Consider the following 26,922-nt stretch of genomic DNA (forward strand, 5'->3'; position numbering starts at 1 on the left):
GTGTTTTGGAACACAAATAGCTTCGTATATTTTGGCATTAAGGCTCATTGCTCACGTGAATGCAAGCCGCTGCTTCTTTCTGGCGCATCAATGACTGATCAATAAATTCTGTTCGCTGTTTGAGCATGAATTTAATTTATGAAATTACCTGCCACAAATGTGCAGTATCGCCTAATTTGCGGCAACGATTCCAGAGGTGGATTCTCTGGGTTCTCTCTGCATTGTGTGGCGGGATGTCTGTTCATTCTAGCGCCCGCCCACTAATTCGAACTTCGCTTAATTCGAACAATATTATAGTCCCCTTTGAGTTTGAATTAATGAGCTTTTACTGTATAAGCTCTAGGAAAGCATTCACCGAGTTCAGTGATCTCATACACAAGCTTCCCAACACAGTGCATGCTAGACAATGTTTAGGTTGCCAGAGTGTACCCGTTCAACGTGCAACAGACTGCATGTGCTTACCACCGCGGCAGGTACATAGGTGGGGATGGTCTCGAAAAACTGCAGCGACGACGTGTACGACTTTAGGGTGAAGTAGATGGCGATGAAAAGCACCCCAACAAAGACAGCAGAGCCACCGCACACCAGGCAGAGAATGACGTACTTGCGCAGCCATATCAGCCACAGGGATGACCTTGCGTCAGCTGCAAGTTGAGAAAGGCTCCAGCTCAAATTAGAGCAGCAAAGTGCACTCCTCCAACACTAATGCAAAGAGCCCAGTAGCAAACATAAGCCAAAAATCATCTAACATTAGCTATTGCTAATACAGTCAGATAAACATGGCACCCTTCACATGAGCTATGTGTTTTCTTTTTAATTAATTGATCTTCTCGTGCATGTTTCATCTTCATTATAGCTTTATAGGATGGTTTTATATGTCCCACCTTACATCACTAAGATTCTTCTAACATGAAAGTGTTTTATGCCGGGGTCCACCAAGGCTTCACTGACATAGTTTCCGTCATGGATGTGACGCCGGTAAAATGCACACGAACAGATGACAAAGAAAAATTAGAAGAACAACTTTAATTGATTTGGATGACCTGGGAGCCAAACCCACGATTCCTGTCCGCAAAGATAGGTGCCCGGCACTCTATCCAATGCGCCATCGAGACTCACGCGTGAGGCTTCATGAATGCGCCTTATATCTCACACCTTCTCCCTTTCAGAGTGATCTTGGTTAACGGGAGGCAGTGTCGCTGTCTTGGATCGGTGAACTGAAATAGTGCACCATGACAACTAGTACCGAAAGGGAGCGCTTCAGTATTGTGCGATTCGGAAAGCGAGAGGCCTTCCCACGTTCGTGTCTCAAGCTACGAACTCTGCCTCTCACGTTCCTCAAGTGCTGTGTGGTATACGCATAAGCACGGGCGTAGGTTACCCTATTACTGGGTAACGCACACCTTGGCACTTCTCTCTTCAAATGATGATGCTTTCATTGAGCGCATATCAAGTACCAATGTTATGTGCTAGTTGATGCCATCTTTGCACGGGATTCAGCATATGCTGTGCAGGTGTACGTTAACTACTTAAGCTACCACAAGGGTTAAATCATGACCTTGGCATTAGTCGCAGGGATGGAGATGTGCCACTAGGCGTCAACGTGGGTGCATCCACGTCAAACAGTGCTATAGCTGCCAAACACCAATAGACATTGTGCAAGCTCTCATACATCAATATACAATGAACAATCAGCTATGCTCCTGTGAAGACATGGTTCACTTTCGTGTTATACAGATTCCTATGACGGAGGGATCAACCATGTTTTTCTTTCTCAATTTCAGCTCGAAATTTTTAAAGCTGACCCAAAACCTTCTGAAAACTTAGCTTACTTATTCTTTGCATTAAAAAGCAACTTGTGTCTACTGTGCTTCTTGAGTACACACAGGCTGCAACCCAAAGTGCATTAATAATGACATGGGATTGCATCAAGTGCAATTCTGTAGATGCGAGCTTGCCTGATGAAAATTGCAAGATGACATATGGCACAACTTTAAGTTTCATTTGGCTATGCTGATCTCAAGTTTCTAGATCATATGAAATGAAAATGATGCAGATATTTGGTCAAACTCCCGCAAATTGATATCATCAAGGCACCATATTACATTTATTTGTGTTATAAAATAAAAGAGTGAAAGAAGAAGAAACAGCAGACCACAACAGTAAACAGGATAAAAAAAACTCAGATATGTTCAAGAGAAATAGATTAAATGCACAGGCATGGAAAGGTGATTTTGATCTCTTAGCTGCTCTCATGATAAAACAAACATAACATGATATTTTCCATTGCTGCTGTTTGGCAATTCCGGGTCGCAGGCATGAAATGATAACTTGTCCATGCATTACTAAAGGTATGAAAAATGTTCCTCTGTTTTATAGATACAGGTTTAAATGTCAAACGAAATTACACAAGTGCCATACAGAACTGCAATTTGCCAATTGCAGCAACAGTGCTTGCTGTGAGTTGACAGATTTGCAGGACGAGGATAAGACTTTATTGTCAGAATCCAGCGGCCTCGGTGGTGCGGGTCCCATGCCTAGGCATTAGCCGGGAGCCTTCGGGTCCTGACGGCATCCTCGACCTGTAGGATTGCCATGAGCTGTTCGTCTCGATCCGTGCTGAGCAAAACAGTCTCCCAGTGCTTATCATTAGTTACTGTGCAACCCTGTTGAACTGCTTTTGAACAGGCCCAAAGGATGTGAGGTAAGTCCGTCCTTTCCTTGCATAGTTTACACATGTCAGAATACTCATCAAGGTATTAGTGACAGTGGGCCACTGGGTGACGGCACGTATTTGTTTGAAGGAGGCCATCACTTGCTGCTTTATAAGTGTGTAGTGTGCACGAAGATACCGGGCCCTTTTCAATCTATAATGGTTTGTTATTTATTCTAGGTAACCATGCAGTCTCCTCTCAGTCCTAGTGGGGGCATTTCTGTGGCTCGGCATGTAAGTCCTCGAGCCACAGATTTTCTACTTTGAGTACTTTCCACTCGAAATTTTCCACTTGAGTGACTGAAGTGTTTCTTCTATGTGGCCATCATTGTCTTTTGTGTTTTAAAACATGGTCGAAATAAAGCCTGAAAAAATGCACAAGACACAAGGGCTAGTTTATTAGCGCTTTACTTACCACTGTCAAGCAAATCTATCAACTCGCTTCTTATTTTCCACTCTATACCATGGCACTTGACAAAGCTAAGGCAGTTCACCTATTCCAGAGAGTATCGCCACGCATCATTGTTACCAGTGACATTATGTACAACCTTTTCCCTTAATTGTGGGCAAATTTAATTGCAAGTGTTACAAGGTGGGTGGATTGGTAAAGTGTATTGATACACAAACAGTACACAAAGAAAGCCGTGGACTAAGAAAAGGAAAGACTAACAGGTGATGACTTTACGGTTTATTCAGAAGCATATCCCAGCATAGTCGTCGTTTCCCAGCGATCTCACATAAGCTTCTCACAAATGCTTCTGTGAGGTCACTCAGATAACAACTGCAAAATGCACGTAATTCTGAATGAACGTTGGTTTAAGGGCACAGGGTAAGCCCTATACGTCCCATGCATTTTTGGCCATTTTGAGGTACCATTTTCTCAGCGGCTAAAAGGGGTATCCACATAATTGATATATCATTTTTTTTTTCTGAATTTTCCGTTGTTTTAACTGAAGCAGATTTATTTAAATCTGACTAATATTAGAATTTTGGTGAATTTTTTACCACTAGGGTATAAATTTTGAGTTAATTTGCATCTTTCAAAATTTGTGACACAAAAACTGCAAGGTGTATAACTTCACCTCTGCTTCAGTAGTTGTATGCATTTATGTAGAATGCAAGAAAAAATAATTAACTGGTTATTTTGGAATACATAGGCAATAATGGTACCTACGTGATAAAAAACATGGTTTTGAGATAATAGAGTTTAAAGTTCAAAAACAGCTGAAAAGCGAACATACTTTGCCACAAACACCGTTCAACTTTTACATTTATTAGCTACGAGCTTGGTAATCATTGCCAAAGTCAATTTTTCACTTTCGAGCCTGTCGCCTTGCTTGCCTTGCTTCTTTTGCGAGATGTCATGCTGCTCTATCCGCAATGTATCATCAATTGTGGTCAACCTTTTCCAGCAAATTGACTGTATTTTGGCCAAGCTTGAATTCTAATTATTTCAGAATTTTGGCTTGAGCAATACTGCCATCATTAAACGAAAGAACAACATCCAATGTCGTAATCCTTAAGACTGAAGCCTAAACAAAGACAGCAAGGACTCTGCGACGCAATTCCCATTAGCTCAACGCTTACAGTGCACAGTTTCCACGTGCATTTCGGTCTATACAATATTTATGTCCATTAGATCCTACCCACTGTCAACTTGCACGCGATTTGCCTCGAAGGACGCTGAAAAGGCTTTCAGGTTCAACAATGAAGAGCTGGCTGGTTCAGTGTTGAGCACCTCAGCGCGTCGCCGGCATTTATTCGCATTTACAACAGAGCTGTACTGGTTAGCACGAAATTTACACTTGCTGAAGACCTTCTTTAGCCTCAGCATCTCAACTTATCGACAGGCACGACAGACACATGGTGTAATGAAGCTAGGAGCTGAAAGTGTTCGAACAGACGCGCTTCGAAGAATAAGTGCGAATAAAAAGGCACACAGTGCCTTCGGACTGCCTTAGAAGCTACGTGACAATTGCTTATACGCAGCTGACTCCAGACAAGCATTTCGGCTTTCGCACACGAAGTTTTTTTTTAGAAAATTGGACCGTAAGCACGAAGCGCATGCGAGGGGCATGTCCTGGGAGTGTGTTCACTCGCCACTTGCTTCCAGAAAAGCTGGTTTTCAGCCACAAAAAATACTTTTTAAGAAAAGCACAAATGTGGAAAATATGCAAAAAGGTACACACTTCCCGAATTGCAAAGAAAAAAAAGTGATTTTTCTTTTTTCAAATTTTGCCCTACCCTGTGCCCTTAAAGCAGCCCCTGTTAAGTATTTCCTTTGCTTAGTTCCACATCCTTTTGTGTACTGTTTAACTGTCACAATGCAAACTGATTGCTTGCATTTGAAAAACTGCTGGTCTGCATACATTTCTGTGAAATTTGGTGCACTCGCTCTTTTGTCGTCTAGTTCGGTACGAAAAAGGCTAAACCGAGAGAGACACTTGCCGTGTCTGTGCATCGAAGAAACGTTCAGCAAAGACGGCTCATGTCCATGGCGGCAGAGGAAAGGCTGCGCAAGGGGCAGGGCCCTTTCTGGCGGAGGAGGCGAGGTCTCCATGTTCAGCACAGGGCAGGAACCACCAGCATCTGCACTGGGCCAGCTCTCTCTGCCCCCTGCCGAGAGCACAAACTGCTTCCATCAGAAACTCCGTCTGATGTTTGTGTATGTACCACGTATGTGCTGGATTCGTCTGCATCATTTACAGGCCTTTAACTAAAGCTCTGGTAACTGGACGTCCTTTTTTAGAATATCGAACCATAATACAGACATTGTGCATAAAGAAGATTCACTCATTGTACGACAGAGGCACTTAGCAAGTTTTGTAGGAGAGGTTCTAGCCCCCTGGTGATGCTAAGAAGTTACTTCAGAAATATCGCTGTCTGTAAAAAACAAAAACGATCTATTAACAGCGAACTAAAAGGCAGAACATTTTTTATTTTTATCTTATGTGAACTGCCGGCAGCAAGTTATCTTTTCATCACTTTAATTTCTTCTCATTTATATCACGACTACTACAAATAACATTCCCCATACTTTCCTTGGCTTGATTGTCTGTTAGTTCTCATTAATGCTTTCTCTAACAAAGAAAAACGAGCCCTTGAAATTCCCCTTCTTTCGTCTGATCTAACAAGCAAATTTCCATTCCCCGGCAGGTGCCTAAAGGGTTCAACGTTGTCACCAACTCGAACTAACGAAACTTTCATGGCACTAAACCTGATTTAACAAAGTTTTTCCTGAAATAAATGAGTAAAAATGCAGTGGTGGTTTTTTCTACTTTTGACACGGACAGGTTTTTCTTCGACTGTTCACTGTAACGCTATCGCATTAGAACATCTCGCCGCCTTACTCATGACTCTTGTTTTATGTTGACAAGGCTGCATGCTGCGCCCATGCACAGAAGAACGGATTTAACAGTCAGTAGTGCTTTTACGTACAAAATGGCGCAGGTGGTTATGGCTTGTGTCTCTGTAAATGCTCCCACAGGAGCATGGTGGTTGCTTTCATTATTTAATGGTTTATGCAAGAAATGGCACAATAATTGCCTTCATGCAACTTTCTTGCTCTGCCTGCTCGCACAATCACTGCACTCGTTCACCCCGTCTTCGCATATCTCTGCTATATTGTGGTAGCTTTACGCGAGTCACCCTCGCCTGTCTCGCCTGGACATGGGAGGCTCCATGTCTGCGCTGCCCTCATGGACTCTTCACATGTGAAATTGTGTGTTAGTGGCACATAACATGCCGCGGTAGCTTTCAGGTGTCGCTACATTTCAAGTTTAGATTTCCAAGAAGCGAAAAAGTTCCTTTTTGATTTTACGAACTTTCCGATTTAACTAAGTAATTTGAGCGCTGTCATCACTTCGTTAAATCAAGTTTCAACTGTAATCGGTAACTAATTGCACAAGTATTTTTAACCTACGATTTGATTTTTTATGCAAAAACAGAACAAGACTGACTTCAGGATACATAGATATTTGATTACACTATTACACTGCACTGAAGATAAATTACTGAAAAGTGAACAAATGAACGTGATAGAATACTGGGTGCCTTGGTATAAGCTCGTGTAAATTTGATGCATTTACAGACAACCCATCATAATTCGCACCTAAAGGGGTTATGTATACTCTTAAACAGCTTGAAATCCAAATAAGGCAGAAATTCAGAGGAAAATAAAAACTTGAAGAGATGAAAAATTCAAGGTGCAGCCTTTTGAAGACAAGACTGCTTGTCGAAGCGTTTGGCTCCAGCAACGCCTCGTGTTCAAGAATTTTTCATCTAAACAGCTTGAAAAGCTTCTCAGTATGTGCATTATAATCTATATTAAATTGCTTACTTTTGCAGTACTCAAATTTTGTTAACATTAAACCGTGTACTGTTTCCCCAGACCAAGATGCAATAGTTGAGATCTGAAAGAAAATATTTAGGGGTGTGAGAATATTCCGAGTTTCAAATTCGAATCAAATAATACCTAATCGAATAATTCAATTCGACTTTCGAAGGGCTAGTATTCGAAGTGTCGAATAATTCGAGAGGACGAATATCTAAAGCACAACAAAGGCCAATGGTGCAACATGAACTAACACTAACGTCGTTACAGTAGGCCCTTTGTTTCAAAGTAGTGCCAAATCCAGAGCTATGCTCAAAGCCATCGACAAGTCATGGCTACAGCAAAGAAGGCCAGGGTATAGTTTGGGAGATTGTCATGGGTGCCAGCAGGATCTTGTCTTGGTGGGTGCAAACCCATGTTGCGTAGTAGCTGGGGGAGGGGATGAGCACTGGTGTAGCTTGGGTTGAGGGCAAGTGCTGGCAAGTGCCCCTTTTGAACCACTCTGCTGATGCCCAAGGAGACTGTTGAACTGCTAGCACCAAAAAATAACCAGTACAGTGAGCTCAGACCTCATAGTAGAAGGTTTGGACATACTTCAACAAGCCTCTGATCCCAAGAAAGGATGATCCTTCGAAATACTGGAAAGAGCATGCAGCTGCACTTTATCCAGCTATCGCCAAAATTGCTTTGCGATACCTTCCCATCCCTGCTACTGAAGTGCCCAGTGAGCGTACATTTCCAACTGCAGGAAACACAGTAACATCACGGCGAGAGAGCCTGAAGCCAGGTCATGTGGAGCAGCTTGTGTTTCTGCATGACAATTTGTAGTCTTTCAGTAGCAGTCATTCACCGCGTTATGTGCTCGAGGGCATGAGCAGATTTCATTTCTTCGTTGTTTCTTTCAATTAATAAAATCATTTGTATTCAATATTCAGTATATTTGGCCACTATTCGGCACTATTCAATTCAAATTCGATTTGAGATAATATTTCGCTATTCACAGACCCCTAAAAACATTCTTATAGACAACAATTTTAACTATACGGGAAGAGGTGAATGAAATTCCACTAATGCGGCAATGCATTTTGCTATATAAGATGTAACAACACTGACGTGAGGATCACAAACCACTTCTTTGACAGACTACGGCTTTGAGTGTTTTTGATTATTTACCCCTTATCTGGCGGAATTTCCAAGCTTTACCATGAGTTCAAACGAGAATGAGCTCTGACGCACATTGTACATCATGGCCTTTGTCTTGTGGAATTTATCAGTTGAACAGTTTGCTGCACCAGCCTTTTCCATTGTTTCATTGATAAGTGGGAGAAGACGGTGCATGCTTTGAGTAGCAGTCTTGCATTATCTGCAGATAAAATATATTTTGTTTGGTCACCAATAGATGATACAACACTGACAAAAAATAAACAGCAACAGACTGAGAATATTCCCTTGTGGATTTTCTGCAGTGATAGCGTGACTGGTAGGAATTGGCTTTTCCTACTGCTACACAGCTGGCATTGATATTGCAGATAACAGATAACATGGCAAGACAAACACTTGCCATGTGCCTTCAAAGCAGAGCTGGTGATCAATGTTGTTTTTTAAACTTATGACTCCCTCTATTACGGCTGATGGTAAATCTGCCTTTGCAAGCAGTAACAGATTAGCAATAACCTCAGAAACAAAGGTAGGTCGTCTACGTATCTTGTGCAATGTCATACACGGCAGATGGTGTTAAGTGGATAATTTTATGCTTATGATGACAATGACACGTTTCTCATTTGGCATTATTATTTACAGTTAACGTTTAGCCTTACTTTGTGATTAATTCAGAGCGTCACTAAACAGTCATCTAACCATCAGTTTCCTTGAGGTTTTTTTTTTTTTTGAATTCGCGGGCATTTTCTACATCCATTTTACGAAAGAGTAGAGGGATTCCCTATCACTCACATATGCGTCTTTTCAACAAACTCGCCTAAACGTCCTTTCTCGCTACGCGTAGGCCTTGAGCTATTTGTCATGCGACACGGTCTGTGTACAGACTACATGGACTTTCTAGCGTGCTCTAGTAAACGCAACTCGATCTCTACACACATGAGATTTCGCATAGCGTATTACGGTCGCTTTAAAGCCTGCATGCTCGTAATCGCGGTCGCAACGTTCAGTGTAGTTGAAACTTCCGGCATGACAAAAATATAACGAACGAATGAACGAACAGAAGCCGCGAAGTGCCGTCTATGTCAGGTTAAGAATATCCATTTTAAACAGCATATCTATATGACCCCGACAGGAAATTCATAGTCGGCACAAATTAACAGCAAGCGTTAAAAAGAATAAAAGCGCGCGACTAAACTCGACAAAATCGCGAGGTTAGCTCTCGCAGAGTATTGGCGTGTAGAGCGAAAGCAAGTTGTTATTTTAAGCATCGAAAAAGCTTGGACACCGTAGTAAAAATAAACAACTAAAAAGTCTCAAAACAAGAGCCACTACATTTGCCAAATCACTAAACTTCTATAGCCGAGAACGTAGATACAAACTCGAAAGGTTTTTGTATCATACTTCAAGTGAACTGGCCAGCTAACAAATGCTGCTCCATAATTAGTTTAACGTAGCCGATCCCCCTGAAACTAAACAAGTCGGAAACCGTGCACGTCAATGCGGACGTCAATTCCAACTCCTCCTCTGCAGAATGCACATTGTCACAATAGAAACTCTATGTGATGAAACGATCCCAAACAGCGTTCATTACGTTTGCTTAGCATCTGGTAACAAAATGCGTACGAACTGGACTAATTTCCGCACCAAATACGAAGCAATAAAGACCTACTAGCATCCGCAGAATGGCCCTCCTTTAGCTGTTCGGCGCAGTTATTTCCAAAGGCTGCTGTCCCCGAGCACCAGTGGTAGGAGCCATGAGCTCACATCAGCATTATAACTAAACATAACAGTAACCGTTATGTAAACTTCGCAATGAAGATAGATGCGAAATTTAGCCTATCGACGATGCCTGCGAAAGTAGAAACAGCCGTAGCCACAAGTAGGACTAGGATCAGCCATGAGCTTCGAAGTCTTGCAGCAGACTTTTGTGGTGGCGCTGCATTACTGAGAGTTTCGGTTTCGGGTTGTGCGCGGATTTTCTTGCGATACATCATTACGGCTCATGCCTAGGTGCGTGGACGTTGCGAGACTTAATTTTTCTCTGAGCAATAGACTTACCCCACTTGCAAATTTCATTCTAAAAAGACAGGGCGTGCAAACACGGACACAAGAAACGCAAGATGAACACTTAGCAACTAGCTCAGCTCTCTGTTATTCTAAGTTGCAAATTTCTTTTCGTTATCGGTCTTCAGCGCACCGATAGTGGTTGTTGCAGACGGAAAAGCTCTCCAAAGGTTCTAAAATTCGGATCAATCACCCATTGCAAGACTAGAACACAGTATACCTGAGCTCGCGCCATGCATTCCAGCGTTTTCAGAACACTTCAGGGCTTATGCACAACCATGCAGCAGCATCCAAACCCCCCTCCCCCCCACTTACCCTCCACTCAAAGTACTGCACTTAGCAAAAATCACACACCCCTTATCCAAAACCCAGATGAGTACCACAACCCAAGAAGAATACAATGGAAGGAAATGGTTGCATGCAGCACACAATTTTTGGGGTTAATTTCAAATGCCAATGATGTACTGTTGTGTTGGAACCAGACACTAAGTGGAGCTCATTCAATTTATTATGCAACACCACAGCAATGCTAAACTGAAGCCACTGTAAATTTATCTCTAGCCGCTTCACTTCCAAGGTTTAATACTCAACTACTATCTTAAATTGGCAGCAGCTTTCTGCAAAATTCTCTACAGTACATATTGCAAGTGTGTTCTGCAAGCCTGGCACAAGAGGACAGCAAAATGGAAATGTTAACTCTTAGTGCACATACCACTCCCTACTTCGCATAATTGAACATCAACTGCAGACTCTGCAAGCATCTCCAATGTTACACAAGTATCTGGTGCAAAGGAGTCTTGCCTTGTTGCTGCTCATTGTTTCATCAGCCATTAACAATGAATTCAGAACATTCACTTGAGATGAAGCGGAGCACCATGGAGCATGGGCAGTCCATATATGGCAGTTTCTTCATAAAGTTCAACCAAACCAACTGATTTCGAAATGTTTATTTGTACAAGAAGATATAATACAAAGTGGTCTCCACATTCTGTAACCACTGCCTATTACTAGAAAAAGAAAACAAGTCTTAACTTCGACAGTTAGCACTGCACAGTATAATTTCACCAATACCCAAGTGAATGACCGGCCACAGCGCCAAAACAGCGCTCACACCACACACACGCGCGCGCAGACACACAAAAAGTATAGGCAGATTTTACTGTGCTAACTTTGTACCGCCAAGGTCAAACAGCAGTCGGAAAACTTTCGGACTATAAACCATGCAGAAGGAAGCTTCGTTCACAGCATACAAAAACTAAATTGCAGTGCACCCGAAGACTTGCTTTGCCCATTTGCTATCAAAGCTGCATGAACCATCTTAGCAGCCCTGTTTTAAATCATAGTACTCTGCATCTTTTCAGCTTACTACAAGCTCGTCAATTGCATTTAACCTCCAGGCTCTGCTAGCCAGCGACGTGAAAGTCTGCATTTGCAACTTATCCATCAAGCAGACCGCCTGTTGAGAGCCCAAAAATATACTGTGGACAATTTTCTGCATTTGGACTAGCTGTGACAAGCCAAGAAAAACACCAGCTTCTTCCAGCAGCCCTGGCTGCTATGCGCAGCTTCCACTTTCATTGGAGGAACGAGCAGGAAACGTAAAAGTACGGATGAGCCACCAATATCACACAACAATGCAACACTTTTTTCACTGCAATGCAATACACTCGCACAGCCCAGAGTGAGGTCAATGGAAAAAAAAAAAAAGGCTAAAATCATCAAGTGTACTACCAACATTTTTTTTTGAAGAGGCAGCGACACCCGCACTTTAATGGTGTCCATGAAGAAAACAAAAGAATAAACTGATCTAATTACATGCACTTAACATTGGTATAAGCACAACAGCAGGGCATGGGGCATGATCAGCCCTGTCAGGATTCACAGACACACATGCACACACACACACACTCACACACATGTGCATTCACTCCAAATAAAAAGAAAACCAGAATTATTTCACACAAACAAGAAGAAGCAAGACCATGCAGAGAGAAAAGAAGAAGAAAAATCTTTACAAGTGCACCAGAGGCTGGGCACACTATGAATTTTTTAATGTACCTAACACTTCTTGGTCTGCATTTGTTCCTGCTAAAATATGTCAAGTGAATGAGAGAAAGAGTAGAGAAAGCAGTATCAGCACTAGCAAAAACCTGCCAACAAAATGTGCTTCACATTCACAAGGTTCTTTAAAAGGAAAAAAAAGAAAAGTATCTGGCTGTCACGAGACACTGGCAGCAATGGCAGCAGCAACTGGCAATGGCAGACGACAATGTAAGGGAAGAGAAGAAAAAGTCACAAAAGAAAGGCTAGGAAAGAGGGTCACGAAGTTTCAAAGAAAAAAGAAAAAACTTGGCTGCAATCTTGCTTGCGTGATGCTTTTTTTTTTCTTCTTCTGCTCTCCTCATGAGCGCACGACCCCTCCCCCACGGACCAAAAAAAAAAGATGCAGCACCCTACACGTGCAGGCCCTCAAATCTTCTGGATCTTGTCCCCTACCACCACAGGATTGTTCTTTCGGATCTCCTGAGCACCCATTTCCTTATAGTCAAACGTACAGTCGTGCTCGTTGGAATATCTGTGGAGGCTGCAGAAGAGACCCCCACAGCGACACTGGAAGCCTGCAAACAGCAAGGGTAGTCACGCCAACATCAGAGACTGGTCTAGTCAAGCTAACATACAGTCATGCCTCGTTAACTCGAACTCTCATATCGGGTAAACCGTGAATGCTCCATACAATTCCTCTACTGTCATATAAAGACGAACATTTTTATAGTAGCGATTGTGGTCAGGTTGTTGTCGAACCACAAGCAGTCACAGACCTTGCAGCTGTGGCCAAACGTGTGGTCAAGGAAATGCGGTTTTGCCTGCGTTAATGTCATCATCAAGGCGCTCGAAGAACAAGAGGAAGAAGACTTCTCTTTCGCGCGAGCTGCGACTGTAGCGGTCACCTATGGAACTAAGGTTACGCTTACAATGCGGGACATTGCCCCAGCTTAAGAACCTGGCGAGCCAGCTCCTAAAAGCTAACTTAAGCTTCGTATTTAAGGGCGGAATGCAGTAACGTAACTGGGCCCCGTTCGCATCGCCTTCGTATTCACTTGCCATTAGAGCTGTGCGAATAGCAAAATTTTGGGTGCGTAGCGAATTCGAATAACAAAGATTGAGTGCGAATCGAATCGAATAATTTCGAATAATTTTCGAATATTTCTCAAACATTTTTCGAATAATTCGAAGTGAAATTACAGAAAAAGTTGCAGTGAATCCCTAAGTATGTTCTTGTGAGATAGCAACATGAAAGTGTTTCTTTTTGCGAGGTTGATGAAGCGCTGGTGGAGTCATATTTCATAGTTGTCTTTCTTATCAAGAATGAGGCAATGTAGAGGCCGAATTGTATTTATGTACATGATTTGGTGCAACCAAGGTGTTGCCGACAACACTTTACACGTGATAGGCAGAGATGCCATTTCCTCAGCCTCTCCTTCTCTTTCAACTTCTGTGGAAGGCCAACTGATGTGGCAGACAAGGGTGTGCTCCCTTCAAGTCCGAAGTTCCAAATCTGCCTCGTAGACGTCGATATATAAGAACATCTGAAATTTTGGATGCTAAAAAGCTTCGGCGTCCGATTTTTCAGACTTCCTGCCCAAATTTCAGGTCCAAAACAGCATTAATTGAGCCTCCAACTCTGCCACATCTTTCGCCTCCATATTGGAACCAGCGTTTTCTTGAGTTAATACATTTGCGACCGTAGCGGAGCTTGAAAGGCAGCTTTGCCGCAATACGGAGGTGTATTGAGGTGAAGCATATTGAAAATCTAGGGACCACTTCCAAACGGACGTTGACTGTATCTTGGCTAAATTCGACCGTAACGGACCTTGAAAGGCAGCTTTGCCGCAATACGGGGGTGTGAGGAGGTGAAGCATATTGAAAATCTAGGGACCACTTCTAATCGGACGTTGTCTCTTGCCCAAGTTCGACCGTAACGGAGCTTGAAAGGCAGCTTTGCCGTAATACGAGAGTGTAATGAGGTGAAGCATATTGAAAATCTGAAGGGGTCACTTTCAACCGGACGTTGACTGCATTTGTCTTTGGGAAGTTCGAATAGTTCGAATAGTAAAATTTCAGTGCGAATTGAATCAAATAGCAAACACTATTCGAAAAATATTCGAAATTTCGAATATTCGCACACCCCTACTTGCCATGCTTCGCTTCTCCTTGAAGACCACAACTGTCTGCTAGGAAAGGAACATCTACATGTGACAATGGCTGTTGTAAACACTCCTAGGTGCTTACTGGAAGTACAGCTGCATAGTGCCCACTGCACCATACAGTAGACTCTCAGCAAACTGGAATCTCTTAAGCGGAACTGCTGCTTAACTGGAACAACTGCCTCTAATATGATTGGTTTCATACTTGGATTCTGCACCCCTGCTCCTCTCGCAGTAAACAGAACTCCTGTTAAATGGAATACATTTACCTGGTCCCTTCAGGTTCCATTTACAGAGAGTCTATTGCAATTCATTTTGCTAAGTAGCAATGTACTCACTACGCATCTGTAAGGCAACACTCGCACCTAAGCAGTTGCACATTTTGTAATGGGCGGGCCTACCACCCACACCTTGCACGATTGATGTAATGTGACTGCTGCTGAGATTTTATGCTTCTGCCATGCAAGAGTACAGTTGTTGAAATGACTCCTCGCCCTATACGACACCTGTACGAGGTCTTTTTTTTTTTTCCGAAGCAGTTTCAAGCACTGGCATGGCTCTGTGGTAGGATATCTGACTGCCAAGCACAATGCCTGCGTTCAATTCCACCTTGAACTCATTTTTATTGTTTGAATCCCCTGGGATTTTTCACTTAACGGACAACATCACTGACACAGGAGCTTCTGCAAAACAGGCTCTGTAACGCTATCCCATTAAGTGATGTAGTAGTAGTGCTAGCAACAGCCCACATTCATACAACAGAAAACACTCAGTGTGAAACTTGAAGTAAATTATGGAGTTTTTAGTGAACTGGTGGGGGGTTGCTCTTTAGCTAATTTTGACCAACTAACGTTTTTAACATGCATTTCTGTATTTCACTCCACCAAAATGTGGCCACTATAACCTGGAATCAAACCACAGTCTCAACTATAGAGGCAAATTCATCGCATGGCAACAAAAGAATATTGCATACCTGCCAACCTCACAGCATGAAAATTCAGGAGACCGCGAAGGGGGGGGGGGGGGTATTTTTGCATAGCGGAAATTACAGAGACTGGAGACTGACATCAGAAAGGGGTAAGGATGTTTTGAGCTGCTTGAACCAAACTTCTTTATTGTGAAGGCACCAAGGCAGTTCACAGGCGCACGTGGTACAGAATCCGTACTTGTCACCTTTCCGCGAAGTCACAAAGCACGGAAACCCAGCTGTGTACGAGTCCAGAAACACTTGCAAGTACTTAGATTTTGACGCCATCATCGACCTTCTAACTGAACTCTGGAAACATGCAACTCCCACGGCAGACGGCGTAGCGTACAAAATGCAATGGCCAAGATGGAGACGCAAAAGTTCTGGCTAGGCTCAACGGAAACGACTGTCGCAAATTAACTGAACGGTGGCCGGAGTGGCAAGATTGCGACACGTGGTGCTGTTTCTCCCAAGCACGCCGATATCGTGAGTGCAAAGCACAATGGGGGCCGCTTACTTATCGCCGGTCTGCCGGCCACCCCTCCTTTGGAAAATGGAATGTGCTGGACAGTCTCGCCGTCTCGTTATCGGAGCACCTGTGCAGCACCGCGGCTCCGGCCGCCACGCACTTTTGGCAATCTTCTACCGTTGAGACTGTACCTTTTCCCTTGCCTTCTTTCGGTACGGTGGCGAGCGCTTCTCACGGCCAGCCTTCGCCCAGATGCGCAGTGCTTAGAATGTACTCAGCGGTACTCTACAATATGGTTACAATGAAATAGAAGTGTGGTGGCGAGTGCTCTTCCGGAGCACCGCCACAGCAGGAAAGGCTGACGCACGCGCATGATTTTAAAAAAAGAGAAAAAAGAAACCTGCCTCTGCTGTGGTGGCCACTTTTCGGGAGATTCGAGATGTCGTACAATCGGGAGATTAGGTCCAAATTCGGGAGAGTTGGCAGGTATGATATTGGTGCACTAGAGCCATAGCCCAAGAAGCCACGGAAAGAAGGCAGTCATTATTAGGAACAAGCACAAAACTCTTAATGTACCCAGTTGATGGGTTGATTAGCTCCACTCGGGCCTCAGCACTGCCACACTTGAGATGCTCGAGTACACACGAATAAAAAGTAACCAACAGCCGCCACAGAAAAATAAGAGTCTTAGCAAGTTACGGAAATACGGTATGGTATTACCGTACCGCTCCTCCTTTCTCGCTCGTTGTGCTTTTACAGCTCATTAACTCCAGTGAAGGCCCCCCAACACCACAAATGCTTTATTCAAAAATTACTATGGGGTTGCCTCTCAGCCTATGCAATGCTGATGAGGAACCTGTCGTTCGGGGGACACACTGTCACTGTAACTGGGAGCACAACGAGCGAGAATGGAGGAGCGGTACAGTAATACCGTACTGTATAATAGCTAGAAACCAAGGCCCAACACTCACCCGTGAGGCCGACCTTTTTGCGGCATATCCGACACCGATTTTTCTTTTTCTTCTGGTCCTTCTGGTCGTCTTGCTGGCTGCCTGTTTCTGAGGTCACACTCTCTGTAGATTTTGATGGCGCACCACATGCATCCAGGTTCAGGTCTGCCTTCTGCAACAAGCAACAGGCCTTATAGGACCCATACAAAGACAGGGTATCAGCTACTCTCACAACACAAGCATACACAGAATTCAGAACACACACACTGGAACAAGTGGCTAATGCCAAGTGAGCACCAACAGCAGGCAATGCACCTGCATGCTCAGAGAAGTCCTAAGTTGACAGTACCTCGCAAGCAATCAATATCACCCAGCTATTTCACACTATATGACATGCACTGCAATAGCGATGCCTAAAACAGAATAAATATCTAGCCTTGAATGAGCTAGCCTCATTCAAGAAATATTTAGCCTTGAACAGCACTACTACATATCACTTCAGGTGAACATCGAAATTCCATGAAGACACTACATAGGCTAATGACGTTGCAATCGTTCCAAATGGATGGCAAGTGTCCATCAGAAACAATGTGTCTAAAATAATGCACTGGCTAACATGCAATGAGGGTGAGGTACACACAATAAATAAGACATTGCTGCATTTGAAATTTAGGAACTTGTTGTAAAGCTCATTCCGGCATTGTACTAATGTCTAGAGCAAAATGCAGCCACCGATTATGGCCACTAAGGTATGCCAAGCAGCCTTCTGCTGTTCATATCACTCGCAACCGATGTTCATGTAAGGACTTTTATCACATTGTTCCCTTGAAATCCTTTGCAATAGAAAATGTGGCCGAGGGATGCTTTAGCAAGAGTAAGAGCACCTTGCATAAAACTTGAGCAGTGTTCTATGGTTTTGCCAGATAAGAATTTGTTAAATGCAGTCAAGGCATGGAAAATGACCATTAAATGGAGAACAAAAAAAAAATGTTTTATTCGGAGTGATAACTACCCCTTCTACTGATGAAACTGCTTGAACAATGTCCTCTGAAATTACCCCCTTTCTTTCGTTCAAAGTGTGCGTGAAAATGACCAATGTCTAGACTCAAAACTAGAACATAAATCAAAGATATCCGCAGCTCAAAGGAGCATGTCTCAGTCTAAATGAAAAAGGCGACCATTTTTTATGCATAAATGGGCAACCATCTGATATTTGAGACACGAGGTAAAAGGACACTAAAGAGAAATTTTTTTTCATATTAGTAAATTACTCTTTCACAATTTCAAAATCACAATGCCTGCCACGAGAAGAAGCTTGGTAAGAAAGACAACGAGCAAAAAGAAAATGCAGGTGGCGACGCCACTTTTGAATTCCGGCACCAAACATTGTGACATCACAAAATTAAAGGGACACTAAAGGCAAATATTAAGTCGACATTGATTGTTGAAATAGCGGTCCAGAAACCTCGTAGTGCTACTTTTATTCCAAGGAAGTGCTTATTTTGAAATAAAATCACGTTTTAGTGGTCCGCATCGCGTTAGCACACCTCAAATCACCCGCCTGAAATCAGACTTTCATACGTCACTGCTGCCGTGCCCAACGTTGCCCCTTACTGCGCGGCCGCCGAGACTAGTAGCAGCAGAGCGAAAGTAGCGGAACCCACAGCAGCAACAACGGTATCGAAGCCATCGAAGCTTGTCGCAATCGCCGCAATGGATGTGGACAGAGAACTTGACAACTAGACATTGGCTCGCGACGCTGGGCTCCAATTCAACGACTAAGCCACTTCGAGCGTAAGGGTTCATTCCGCGGCACCCAGTGAAAAGACATCGGTTTCCTAGCTGCAGCACTGGCGTTGTGCACCATTCGGGCATCCGGCAACATCACATGCATGCGGCATTTTGTCGAACTTTCTGTCAGAGAGACTTTCACGAGCGTGCAAAACACACGCGGCAGTACGCAATATCGAAACTACCACTGAGACGAGACTGCGTGAGCGAAGCAGGGCGCCGGGCGAAGCGCAGTTCGGCAAAAACTGAACCTTAGGAACCACGTGCGCCGTTCCCCATGGCAACGCAACAGAGGTTCTTTTTTCCATGAATCAAACGGAAACAAACAAACAGCATTTTATTACGTCTCTTGATGCACGGAGGGTTCTTTTTTTATTGCAGCTAGTTTGATTACAAGTGCTTTATTGTAGGCAGACTCTCATACGTTATCGGGATCACTTCTAAAATGTCCCACTCATGGCGCTCATCGTGCGATACATTTAGCTTAATTTCTCGGTAAGTAGGGCACTACTGTTGATAATATTGCCGTTTTAGACGTTGTCATACATTGAGCTTTCACTCTGACATAAAGACGTCACGTGCGGCGATTTCTGCGCTAAATTTAAAAACTGGAATTTCGCCATGATTTTTCCCTCTATTAATAAACATATGATGGTGAAATTAACGACATTAGAGTTATCAACCTATACCGATTCATTGTTTCACTTTAGTGTCCCATTAATTTCAACTTTAATACTGCCTGGGTCATTCTCACTTTCAGCTTTGAAGAGGCTAACAGTTGGGACTCCAACAGGAGTCCACCCGTACTAAATTCTCACATATGCAAAGTTTGAGAAACCTATGGCAGACTGTAGGGTGTCCAACATTTCAATCTATACACTTTGCATAAGGCATAGCAATGGCACTGTGAGGAGACTATACACACGGACAACTTTTCTTGGCAATGAAGTTCGGAAAGCTACGGGGGCGGAGCGTCTACACATGTACTGCTACGCGAAGTAGTCCGGTTTGGCGAGCGTCTCATAACGCTGTGGAAAGTGATGGCTAGCGTTGCATTTTGACGCAAACGTTCGTTAGTGTCTAAGGTATGGGTAAAAGGCGCAACTTTTTCACGCACGCAAAAACGCAAAGTGACAATGTATAAAGTAAAAGAAATGCAAATATCTCGCTTGTAATCATAATTGTAGCGCAAAAAAAACAGACGTAGACACAAGTAAGGAACACATACACAGGACGGGCGCTAGACATCAACTGATTTATTACTACAGACAACATAAAAAGCCAAAAAACCGTCGGACATGAGCGCATGCGCACCATCACACTCCGAGGTGCTTCCTTATACCTGCATCACCACGTTTTACCACCTCACATGCGCAAGATTTCCTTTTAGATAGTCAAGCTCTTTACGAGACAAGGCTATCGACGCAACACTGACACATTTTCTTTCATTCTCACTTATAGCAAACGCTTCTATAATTTCTGGCGTTGCCTGGTCCTTGCCTTTCTTAAGCACACGTGTAGTGGTGAGTTCTGGAGCACAACCACACCGGCGGCAATGGTCCACCAAATGTCCCCCCGCTGCCTGCGCATCAACTGCCGCACGGTACTCTCGCAATCTCATTAAGACAGCGCCCGGTTTGACGTATGTAGTATCTGCCACAAGTAAGGGGTATCTTGTACACGACACCGATCTCGCAAGGTAGGAACGGTGTCGCGTGTTTCTTGGAGCACGCACTTTTTTCTTTGCGACCATTCACCACAGGGCACATACGGGCCAGCTTCTCTGGAGCAGAGAAAACCACCGACACACCGCATTTACTGTACAATTACAATTATGATTACTAGTGATTCAAACGAACTAGCCCGCATCACCACCTTGACTGATCTCGCTTGTGTGTGCTGCGTTCTGGCTCAAAAAGCTACATGTAGACAAATGAAGGAGTATCTTATATATCTCACGCAGAAAATACGGACGGAATTGCGGGACTACATTCATTAGCGGTAGGATACGTGCATTGTGGCTCTGTAGCCTTTGCTTCATTGCCAAAAAATGTTGTCTGCGAGTATAATTTTAGTGGATTCCTAAACTTCAAAATAAAACAAAAGCAATTACAGTAGAACCCCGCTGATATGTTTTTGAAGGGACCGTAGGAAATAAATGTAAGAGACGGGAAACGTAAGAGCCGAAAAACAGGAAAAACGGCAAAATACTTAGTGGTACAGAATTTTATTTCAATTCTTACGAGCAGCGCGAAAATTGGCGCGCTCAGCTGCGATCTAGTCGATGGATAGAAACGCGGAGCTTAGGACGGCCTTATCCACAGAAATGGTAATCAACGTATGTGATTTTTTTTAACACCAACAGCTGTAGGCATGAAAGAACTAAGCACACGCAATCACGACCGGCGCGGCGAGTCCGACCGCGAACCGCACGCACGACCATGCGAGCTCCAACCAGCTCGAACTCCTCCCGTTCTCCGACAAATAACGATGATGATGAGTCTACGCCAACGCGATGGCAGAAGTGAATGCCAATCTCGAAGGCCTTGCTTTCGCAAGCAATTAAGTCATACACGCCATGTTTGTGCAATGCAAATCTCAGAGGCTATGCTTTTGTCAATAGTAAATGCCAATCTCGAAGGCCTTGCTTTCGCGAGCAGTTACGTCACAGACGCCATCTTTGCAATTTGAATCTCGAAGGCCATGCTTTTGTTTGCATCAATTGAAAGATTCTGTTGCTTGCGCCTCTCATGCGGCTAATATTACGATCAAACGAGGCCAAGCTGCGTGAAAATGCACCATGGCCGCTCTCTTTGGTAGTCACTCGGTCGGCTCCGGGCGCACTTCGCGACGTATCATACGGGAACGGTCCGACAGTTACGACGTAACAGCGGGGTTCCCAATACATTGTATCCTATGGGAGCTATGCCGGGACCGGCGGAAAACGACGTAACAGCCGGGAAAACGCAGCAGTGAGGAACGTACCAGCGGGGTTCTACTGTAGTAAACTGTGCTATCGCTGTCATGTCGAAACTAATTGAACCAATCAACCTTGCAGTATGGAGCAGGGGATCAGAAGTTGACAAGAAGCCTTGTTTCCTATGAATAAATGTACTGTGTGGGCATTTATCAGGCACTTCTTTATCATCTGTACATTATCATCATCACATGGTGTTCTTTATCATCTTCGCTTGTGGGGACACATCTTGAGATTGTTCTGTGCCTTGGATGTGATCGGTTCGCCGAGTCGCGAAGGCCCACTTGATGCACTCTTAGGTGAACGAGTGTCAACAATGGTGCATACCTCGCTGACGGCTGCATCCTGAGATGTGGATGCCAGAACAGGAGGAACTGTGGGGCTAGCTGTGTTCAGGGCAGGGTCAGACACTGCTGCGACGCTGGCGGAAGAGGCACTCTCGCTGCTTGAAGAGGAGGATGAAGCTGCAAGCCCAAGCGAAGACATCACTGCAATGGCACCCGTAGAAAAAAAAAACTTCCATACTTCAGTTAAAGCATAAACAACAAGAGCAGGACTTTGTGGTCTCTCGGATTGCTCTCATACTGTGTGGGCATTTTATTAATGGGAGCAGAAAGTGCTGCAGGAGAGAACAATGTGCACTCTCACTGCCCTGCAACACTCTCCTGCTTACAAATTTCTACTCATTACATGAAAACAAAAAAAAGCACACGCTATGACATTTTTCATGGCTCACAGTGCAAAAGAACAGGGAGACAAAATGGATGGTATGAACATTTTCCTGTAGCCTTGTTTTTTTCTGCAGTGACCGCGATGAATATAGTTCAACTTGCTAATTTTTCTATCCCTATGACATGTGGCTCTAATTACGAGTAAGTGTAATAAGTAAGTAAGAAACAATATATCGATATGCAAGGCAACCTGCTGCACAGTTGCCCCGTGGATAAAACTCACTATACGGAACAAGAGGAGTATTAATGACCCGCTCAGTGAACCTGAAAGGCCCAAGCCAGTGGAACATGCCACTAATGTATTTGCACTTGGCAAGCAAACAACCCAAGCTTAAGGTCTGGTCCCATGCCACGTAATGTAATACAGCTTGTCCAAAGATTTTCAGTTCAAAACCCAAAAAGATAAATCTATGCATAGTATGCGAAGACCTTTAGCAGGTGACCATGTTCAAATCTACTGCTGTTTTTCTTGGTATGAAGACAGTTTGCAGCACTACGATGCTTTGCTCTAGAGAGCAGCACTCACTTTACTGTTTCTAGCTGTTATGGCTACTAAATGCATGTGCCAAAAGGCCTATTGGAGAAACAAAGCAAATTAAAGCACCAGCAATACGATGAGTTTCCTGTATAGTCCACCCCCAGCTGCAAGCACAATGGCAATACTAATCAAACTGGCCTAAGTGAAACAGATTGTTAGCTTGCAATAGCCTATTATGTAACAAACTGCGAAACTTCACCTTAGTTGAGTAACTTTCTTGCTGCTTCTTCCTTGGAGTAAAAAAACTGACACATACGAACAAAAAGTGAGCAAGACAACGTCTTTTTAAGCACTAGGTACGTTTCCCAATGCTTGCAATTTAGTGTTGTCCAAAATCTGAATATGCGTAACTGTCCAATACGCTCTACGTCCAACACCATTTAAATGAAATAGCCCACTTCGTCTGGCCTTCGAGAGACTGCGTGCCAAGCTCACCTGTTGGGCTGCCCCTCCCAGCTGTCTGTTTGCGCTTGAGGGCATCTTTGTAGCATTGTGAACAGAGACCGTCCGTTGCTGGGCTGCCGTAAAAACCACAACCGGACCGGCACAAGGCCCCACTTTGCGACATCTGATTGGTGTCCCGCTCCATGATACCTCTTCCACCCAGCGTCGCTAGTCACGTCCGCACAAGGGGAAGCTGCTCCTCTTGCACACCTGTCAAAACCACAAGAGTTGTGAGCACGAGTCACTGCTAAAACAACAAACATGCATACAACGGTACAACTAGGGGGTATTCATGGTTGGAGTCGTATGAAGCTACAACCATAACTAGGTAGCCAACATCACGCTAACAAAATACACACGTTTCAACAAATAAAATGGCTCGATTTTGAACCATCACGTCCACCTCTGCATTGTAGAATGCAGTTGATCGTTCCAAGATCCACGTGTGTGACATATGTACAGGGTCGTCCACATCTAAGGTGAAAACCTCGTTAGTATTCAAGAGCTCATAGAAGCTGTGAAGTTTGATACATAAGAACATTATAGTGTTCATCGACACCATGATTAGACATAACGGTCATTTCCCTCGTGACGTTCTACTTTTACCAGCTTGAATACTAGTGAATATCTGAATACCTTAGATGTGGTGGACCCTGTTCACACAAGTTAACCGAGATGCGGACTCCAGGGCAAATGTGAACATCTGCTCAGTTACTGCACGGCAGTTCTAATCTTAAGGATAACTCTCCAGGGTGAGAAAACTGCAACCGGAGCTGAAACCTTTGCTATTTTCACACACTAAGCGAAAATCCAGATTTTTTTTGCACATCTCGTGTCCCATAAGCTCTTGTTGCTGTATGTGTACAAAGGCAGCGTCTGCTGAACTTGACGCGTTTAAATGCGCAATTGTGAAAGCAGTAGAGGCAAATGAAAATGAAGCAAGAAAATGGCTGCATGTGCAAGTTTAACGAGACCTGAAGAAAATACCGAAACGTGGATAGGCCGCTTCGAACAAAAAAGAAATTTTCCTTAAGCACTGACGCTAACGTTAAACGCGCGCGGCCTTTAATCGCTTATCGACGCTGTGCTGCAACTCGCTTACGTCTCTGCCCCAACGAGGTGACGCAATTATTCTCGCACGTGCTAATGCGTTAACAATTGACTAGCCAGGAATCGTACCATGATGCGAACTGACGCAGCTACCTGCCTTAGCTGTTATACGGTCAATACACCAATTCACGTAATCTAAAAGGCGCGTAGCAACAGGTTGACAACAGGCGTCCCAATGAAAACGAGGACAAGGTGAAGGACATCACCTGATCGGAACCAACGAACAATGGCTTGCGTGACCACTCCAGGCACAACGCCAGGCCAGTCATCGAAAGTTGCTGAGTTAATGCGCAAAATGCGTCCTTCATCCCGCACGGCCACAACCCGGTTCGAGTCATTGCCCTTGAGAGGCGATACGAGCATCTTCGAAAAGTTTGCGGACATCGACATCAGTGCACGTGAACAAGGAAAGAAGCAAAGGCTTGCACATCAATGAGGCCAGAGAGCATGCACTTCCCGAGTTTTGTGCCTCATACGTCTCCCGATGCGCGTTCCGCACCGTAGGCGAAGAATGCGTCATGCAGAACGGCAGCTCTCTGCACTAATACCAGCGTCCAGCGCACGTAGGCAGCAAGGCCACAGACGCGCGAGGGCACCGTCGAAAGTCAAGCTGAATGTTTTACGAGTACCTCATAACTAAGTCGTGGCGGTAGTAGCAATTAAATCATTGAGGATGAAGTGGTAGCCAAGGAACAAGGTGCAGGTTGGTGATGCTAACAATAAACACGGAACAAATGCAGAGTCAAAAATGCCCCCGATGATAGCGAACCTGCGCAATAGGCCTACAAATCCCGATATCCTGGTGTTGCACATCGCATCTTTAAACACAAAACGGCTCACGAGAGAGCTTACGAGTCTTCCCATAGCAAAACTCGACTGCCAACGCACGTCTATGCATACAGCTGCGTCATTATGTCGAGAGCCCAGTTATTAGACGCCTGGGCGTAGCAATGCTTTAGGCCTGACTTGCTCTCCAGCTGATAGTGGTTTTCTCACCTAACGTTGGCTCTGAACCGTTATCCCAAGAACAGAGTGCCGACGAAGAGTCCGCGGCAGCCACGAACAGTCCGAACGAAACCACACGGTAGGTTTGATGAACGCTTCCTTGTGGGAGAAATGCACATTCACCACCAGAGAGACGAGGGGAAGATGGCGTCCACCACGTATATGAGACAAGTATCCAACGATATTTCACAGCCAGGCAGTGTCCAGTCTACAACAACATCGTTCGCAGTTAGTGTTGTCCAAGTCACTGCTCTTTGTCTTCCACGGTTCATGAAATAAGGTGCATCCTGCCGACCGAACAGCAGCCCACCGTTAGGACAATGCTCAGCCTTTCGTCGCTTTCGTGATGAGCAGCAGATTGCCACAATCAAAGATCAGAATTTCGTCACGTGACAAGAAACCTCGCTTGTGATTGGACGAGACCCAGAGGCGCTGCTGGCGTTCTTGCCCAAGAACACCTATTTCACTTCCTGCGATGACGTTAGCAGGTTTTCCGGTAGCGGTGACGCAAGCACGCGAGCCCTTGTAGAAGAAAAAAAAAGAAGTGCTTTTGGTGCTTTCATCTTCACCTCGGCTGACGTAGGCGCTGAAACTCTCCGAAATCAGATGGACTGCGCGACAACCAGTACTCGACTCATCACAAGGTCGTTAAACTGATCGTGTTAAACCAGAATATGGGTACGGCACGTGATTGCGTGGTATTGAACCCGTCTAGGGCAGCCACCTCCGATATGACATGGCTGTTTACTTTTGAGCGACGGGTTCTCTAAAACGGCAAACAAACAAACAAAAAAGTATAACGTGTCGAGGAGAACTCCAGGAAGTAATAACAGAGAACGCAAGACCGTTGACTTCTGCAATCTCGAGGAGTTTCTAATTTTTGCCCCTCTACCAGAGAACTACGCCTCCGACATGAGGAGCACTCTCAAGGTGAATTGCAAAACACCGCAACCCCGAAAAACTTGCCAGCTTAGCAACTGATGCGTTTGCGTCTAACGCTCACAGCCTACTATAAACCATATCAACCACTCGAAATGATATCTGCGTGTGCATCAGTAGCGAGAACAATACGCACCTTCTCAGCTTCGATCGCTGCCGTGGTTTTTTTCGCCGAAGTGATTCACGTCACAACCTGTTTCCGAAAACTCCCAACCATGAGTCTAACATTTTTTTTTCTTGGCCCTAGGTTCTAAACTTTGTTTCACTGCATGATAGAATAGGTCCGTGTTGAAAGTCGGGCTGTTAGTTGTAGATAATAGGCAAATTACTTACCGTTCGTGTCAAGTGCGTTCTAAGCAATATGCGCATTTGTCTCCCATGACGTCGACGTGAGGAGGTAGGTTAGATGAGAGAAAGTGCCCCGGCTGTCGTTTTCAGACATCCTTGCCGTGCAATTTTGACGCACGCCTTTGGTCTTCGGCCATAATTTCGTTCACAGTGACGATGCACGTGCTCTCCGTAGTAACG

The 26,922-nt window shown here is 44.3% G+C and overlaps 2 protein-coding genes across 12 annotated transcripts in view; both read right to left on the reverse strand.

Moving 5' to 3' along the window:
* LOC119393540 (uncharacterized) overlaps nucleotides 1–10,106 on the reverse strand; it is a 28,265-nt gene extending 18,159 nt beyond the window's left edge. The window contains exons 1-5 of one of the 6 annotated variants that reach the window (XM_037660611.2): nucleotides 9,874–10,066; nucleotides 8,283–8,409; nucleotides 7,053–7,125; nucleotides 5,162–5,329; nucleotides 463–644 (exon numbers count right to left, since the gene is read on the reverse strand). In XM_037660611.2, coding sequence (XP_037516539.1) covers nucleotides 463–644; nucleotides 5,162–5,329; nucleotides 7,053–7,125; nucleotides 8,283–8,384 — 525 coding nt within the window. In that variant the 5' untranslated portion in view covers nucleotides 8,385–8,409; nucleotides 9,874–10,066. Of the gene's footprint in view, nucleotides 1–462; nucleotides 645–5,161; nucleotides 5,407–7,052; nucleotides 7,126–8,282; nucleotides 8,410–9,873 lie in introns of all 6 variants that reach the window. The other 5 variants (XM_037660612.2, XM_037660616.2, XM_037660613.2 and 2 more) reach the window with 5 other exon arrangements.
* Nucleotides 10,107–11,200: 1,094 nt separating this feature from the next.
* Nucleotides 11,201–26,922, reverse strand: LOC119393544 (AN1-type zinc finger protein 6). Of its 6 annotated transcripts, none has more exons than XM_037660621.2 (5): nucleotides 26,728–26,922; nucleotides 23,332–23,550; nucleotides 21,955–22,115; nucleotides 16,881–17,049; nucleotides 11,201–12,886 (listed from the first exon to the last, which is right to left on the reverse strand). In XM_037660621.2, exons 2-5 carry the CDS (start codon nucleotides 23,483–23,485, stop codon nucleotides 12,738–12,740), a joined length of 633 nt encoding a protein of 210 aa, XP_037516549.1. In that variant the 5' UTR covers nucleotides 23,486–23,550; nucleotides 26,728–26,922; the 3' UTR covers nucleotides 11,201–12,737. The 6 variants fall into 6 exon arrangements, with proteins under 6 accessions (XP_037516549.1, XP_037516550.1, XP_037516553.1 ...); XM_037660622.2 differs by lacking the exon at nucleotides 26,728–26,922 and adding an exon at nucleotides 26,531–26,548; XM_037660625.2 differs by lacking the exon at nucleotides 26,728–26,922 and adding an exon at nucleotides 25,447–25,807 and having other exon boundaries at nucleotides 16,881–17,031; nucleotides 21,955–22,091.

The sequence above is a fragment of the Rhipicephalus sanguineus genome, chromosome 5 (genome assembly GCF_013339695.2).
Source record: "Rhipicephalus sanguineus isolate Rsan-2018 chromosome 5, BIME_Rsan_1.4, whole genome shotgun sequence".
NCBI classification, from domain to species: Eukaryota; Metazoa; Arthropoda; class Arachnida; order Ixodida; family Ixodidae; genus Rhipicephalus; species Rhipicephalus sanguineus.

Excerpts from the sequence above, each read along its gene's own strand:
- LOC119393544 (XM_037660621.2), bottom strand. The coding sequence starts at position 23,485 with ATGGAGCGGGACACCAATCAGATGTCGCAAAGTGGGGCCTTGTGCCGG. Across the intron at positions 22,116-23,331 it reads TGGGAGGGGCAGCCCAACAG|TGATGTCTTCGCTTGGGCTT; the intron begins GTGAGCTTGGCA and ends GTGCCATTGCAG. Across the intron at positions 17,050-21,954 it reads AGGATGCAGCCGTCAGCGAG|GCCTGTTGCTTGTTGCAGAA; the intron begins GTATGCACCATT and ends GGGTCCTATAAG.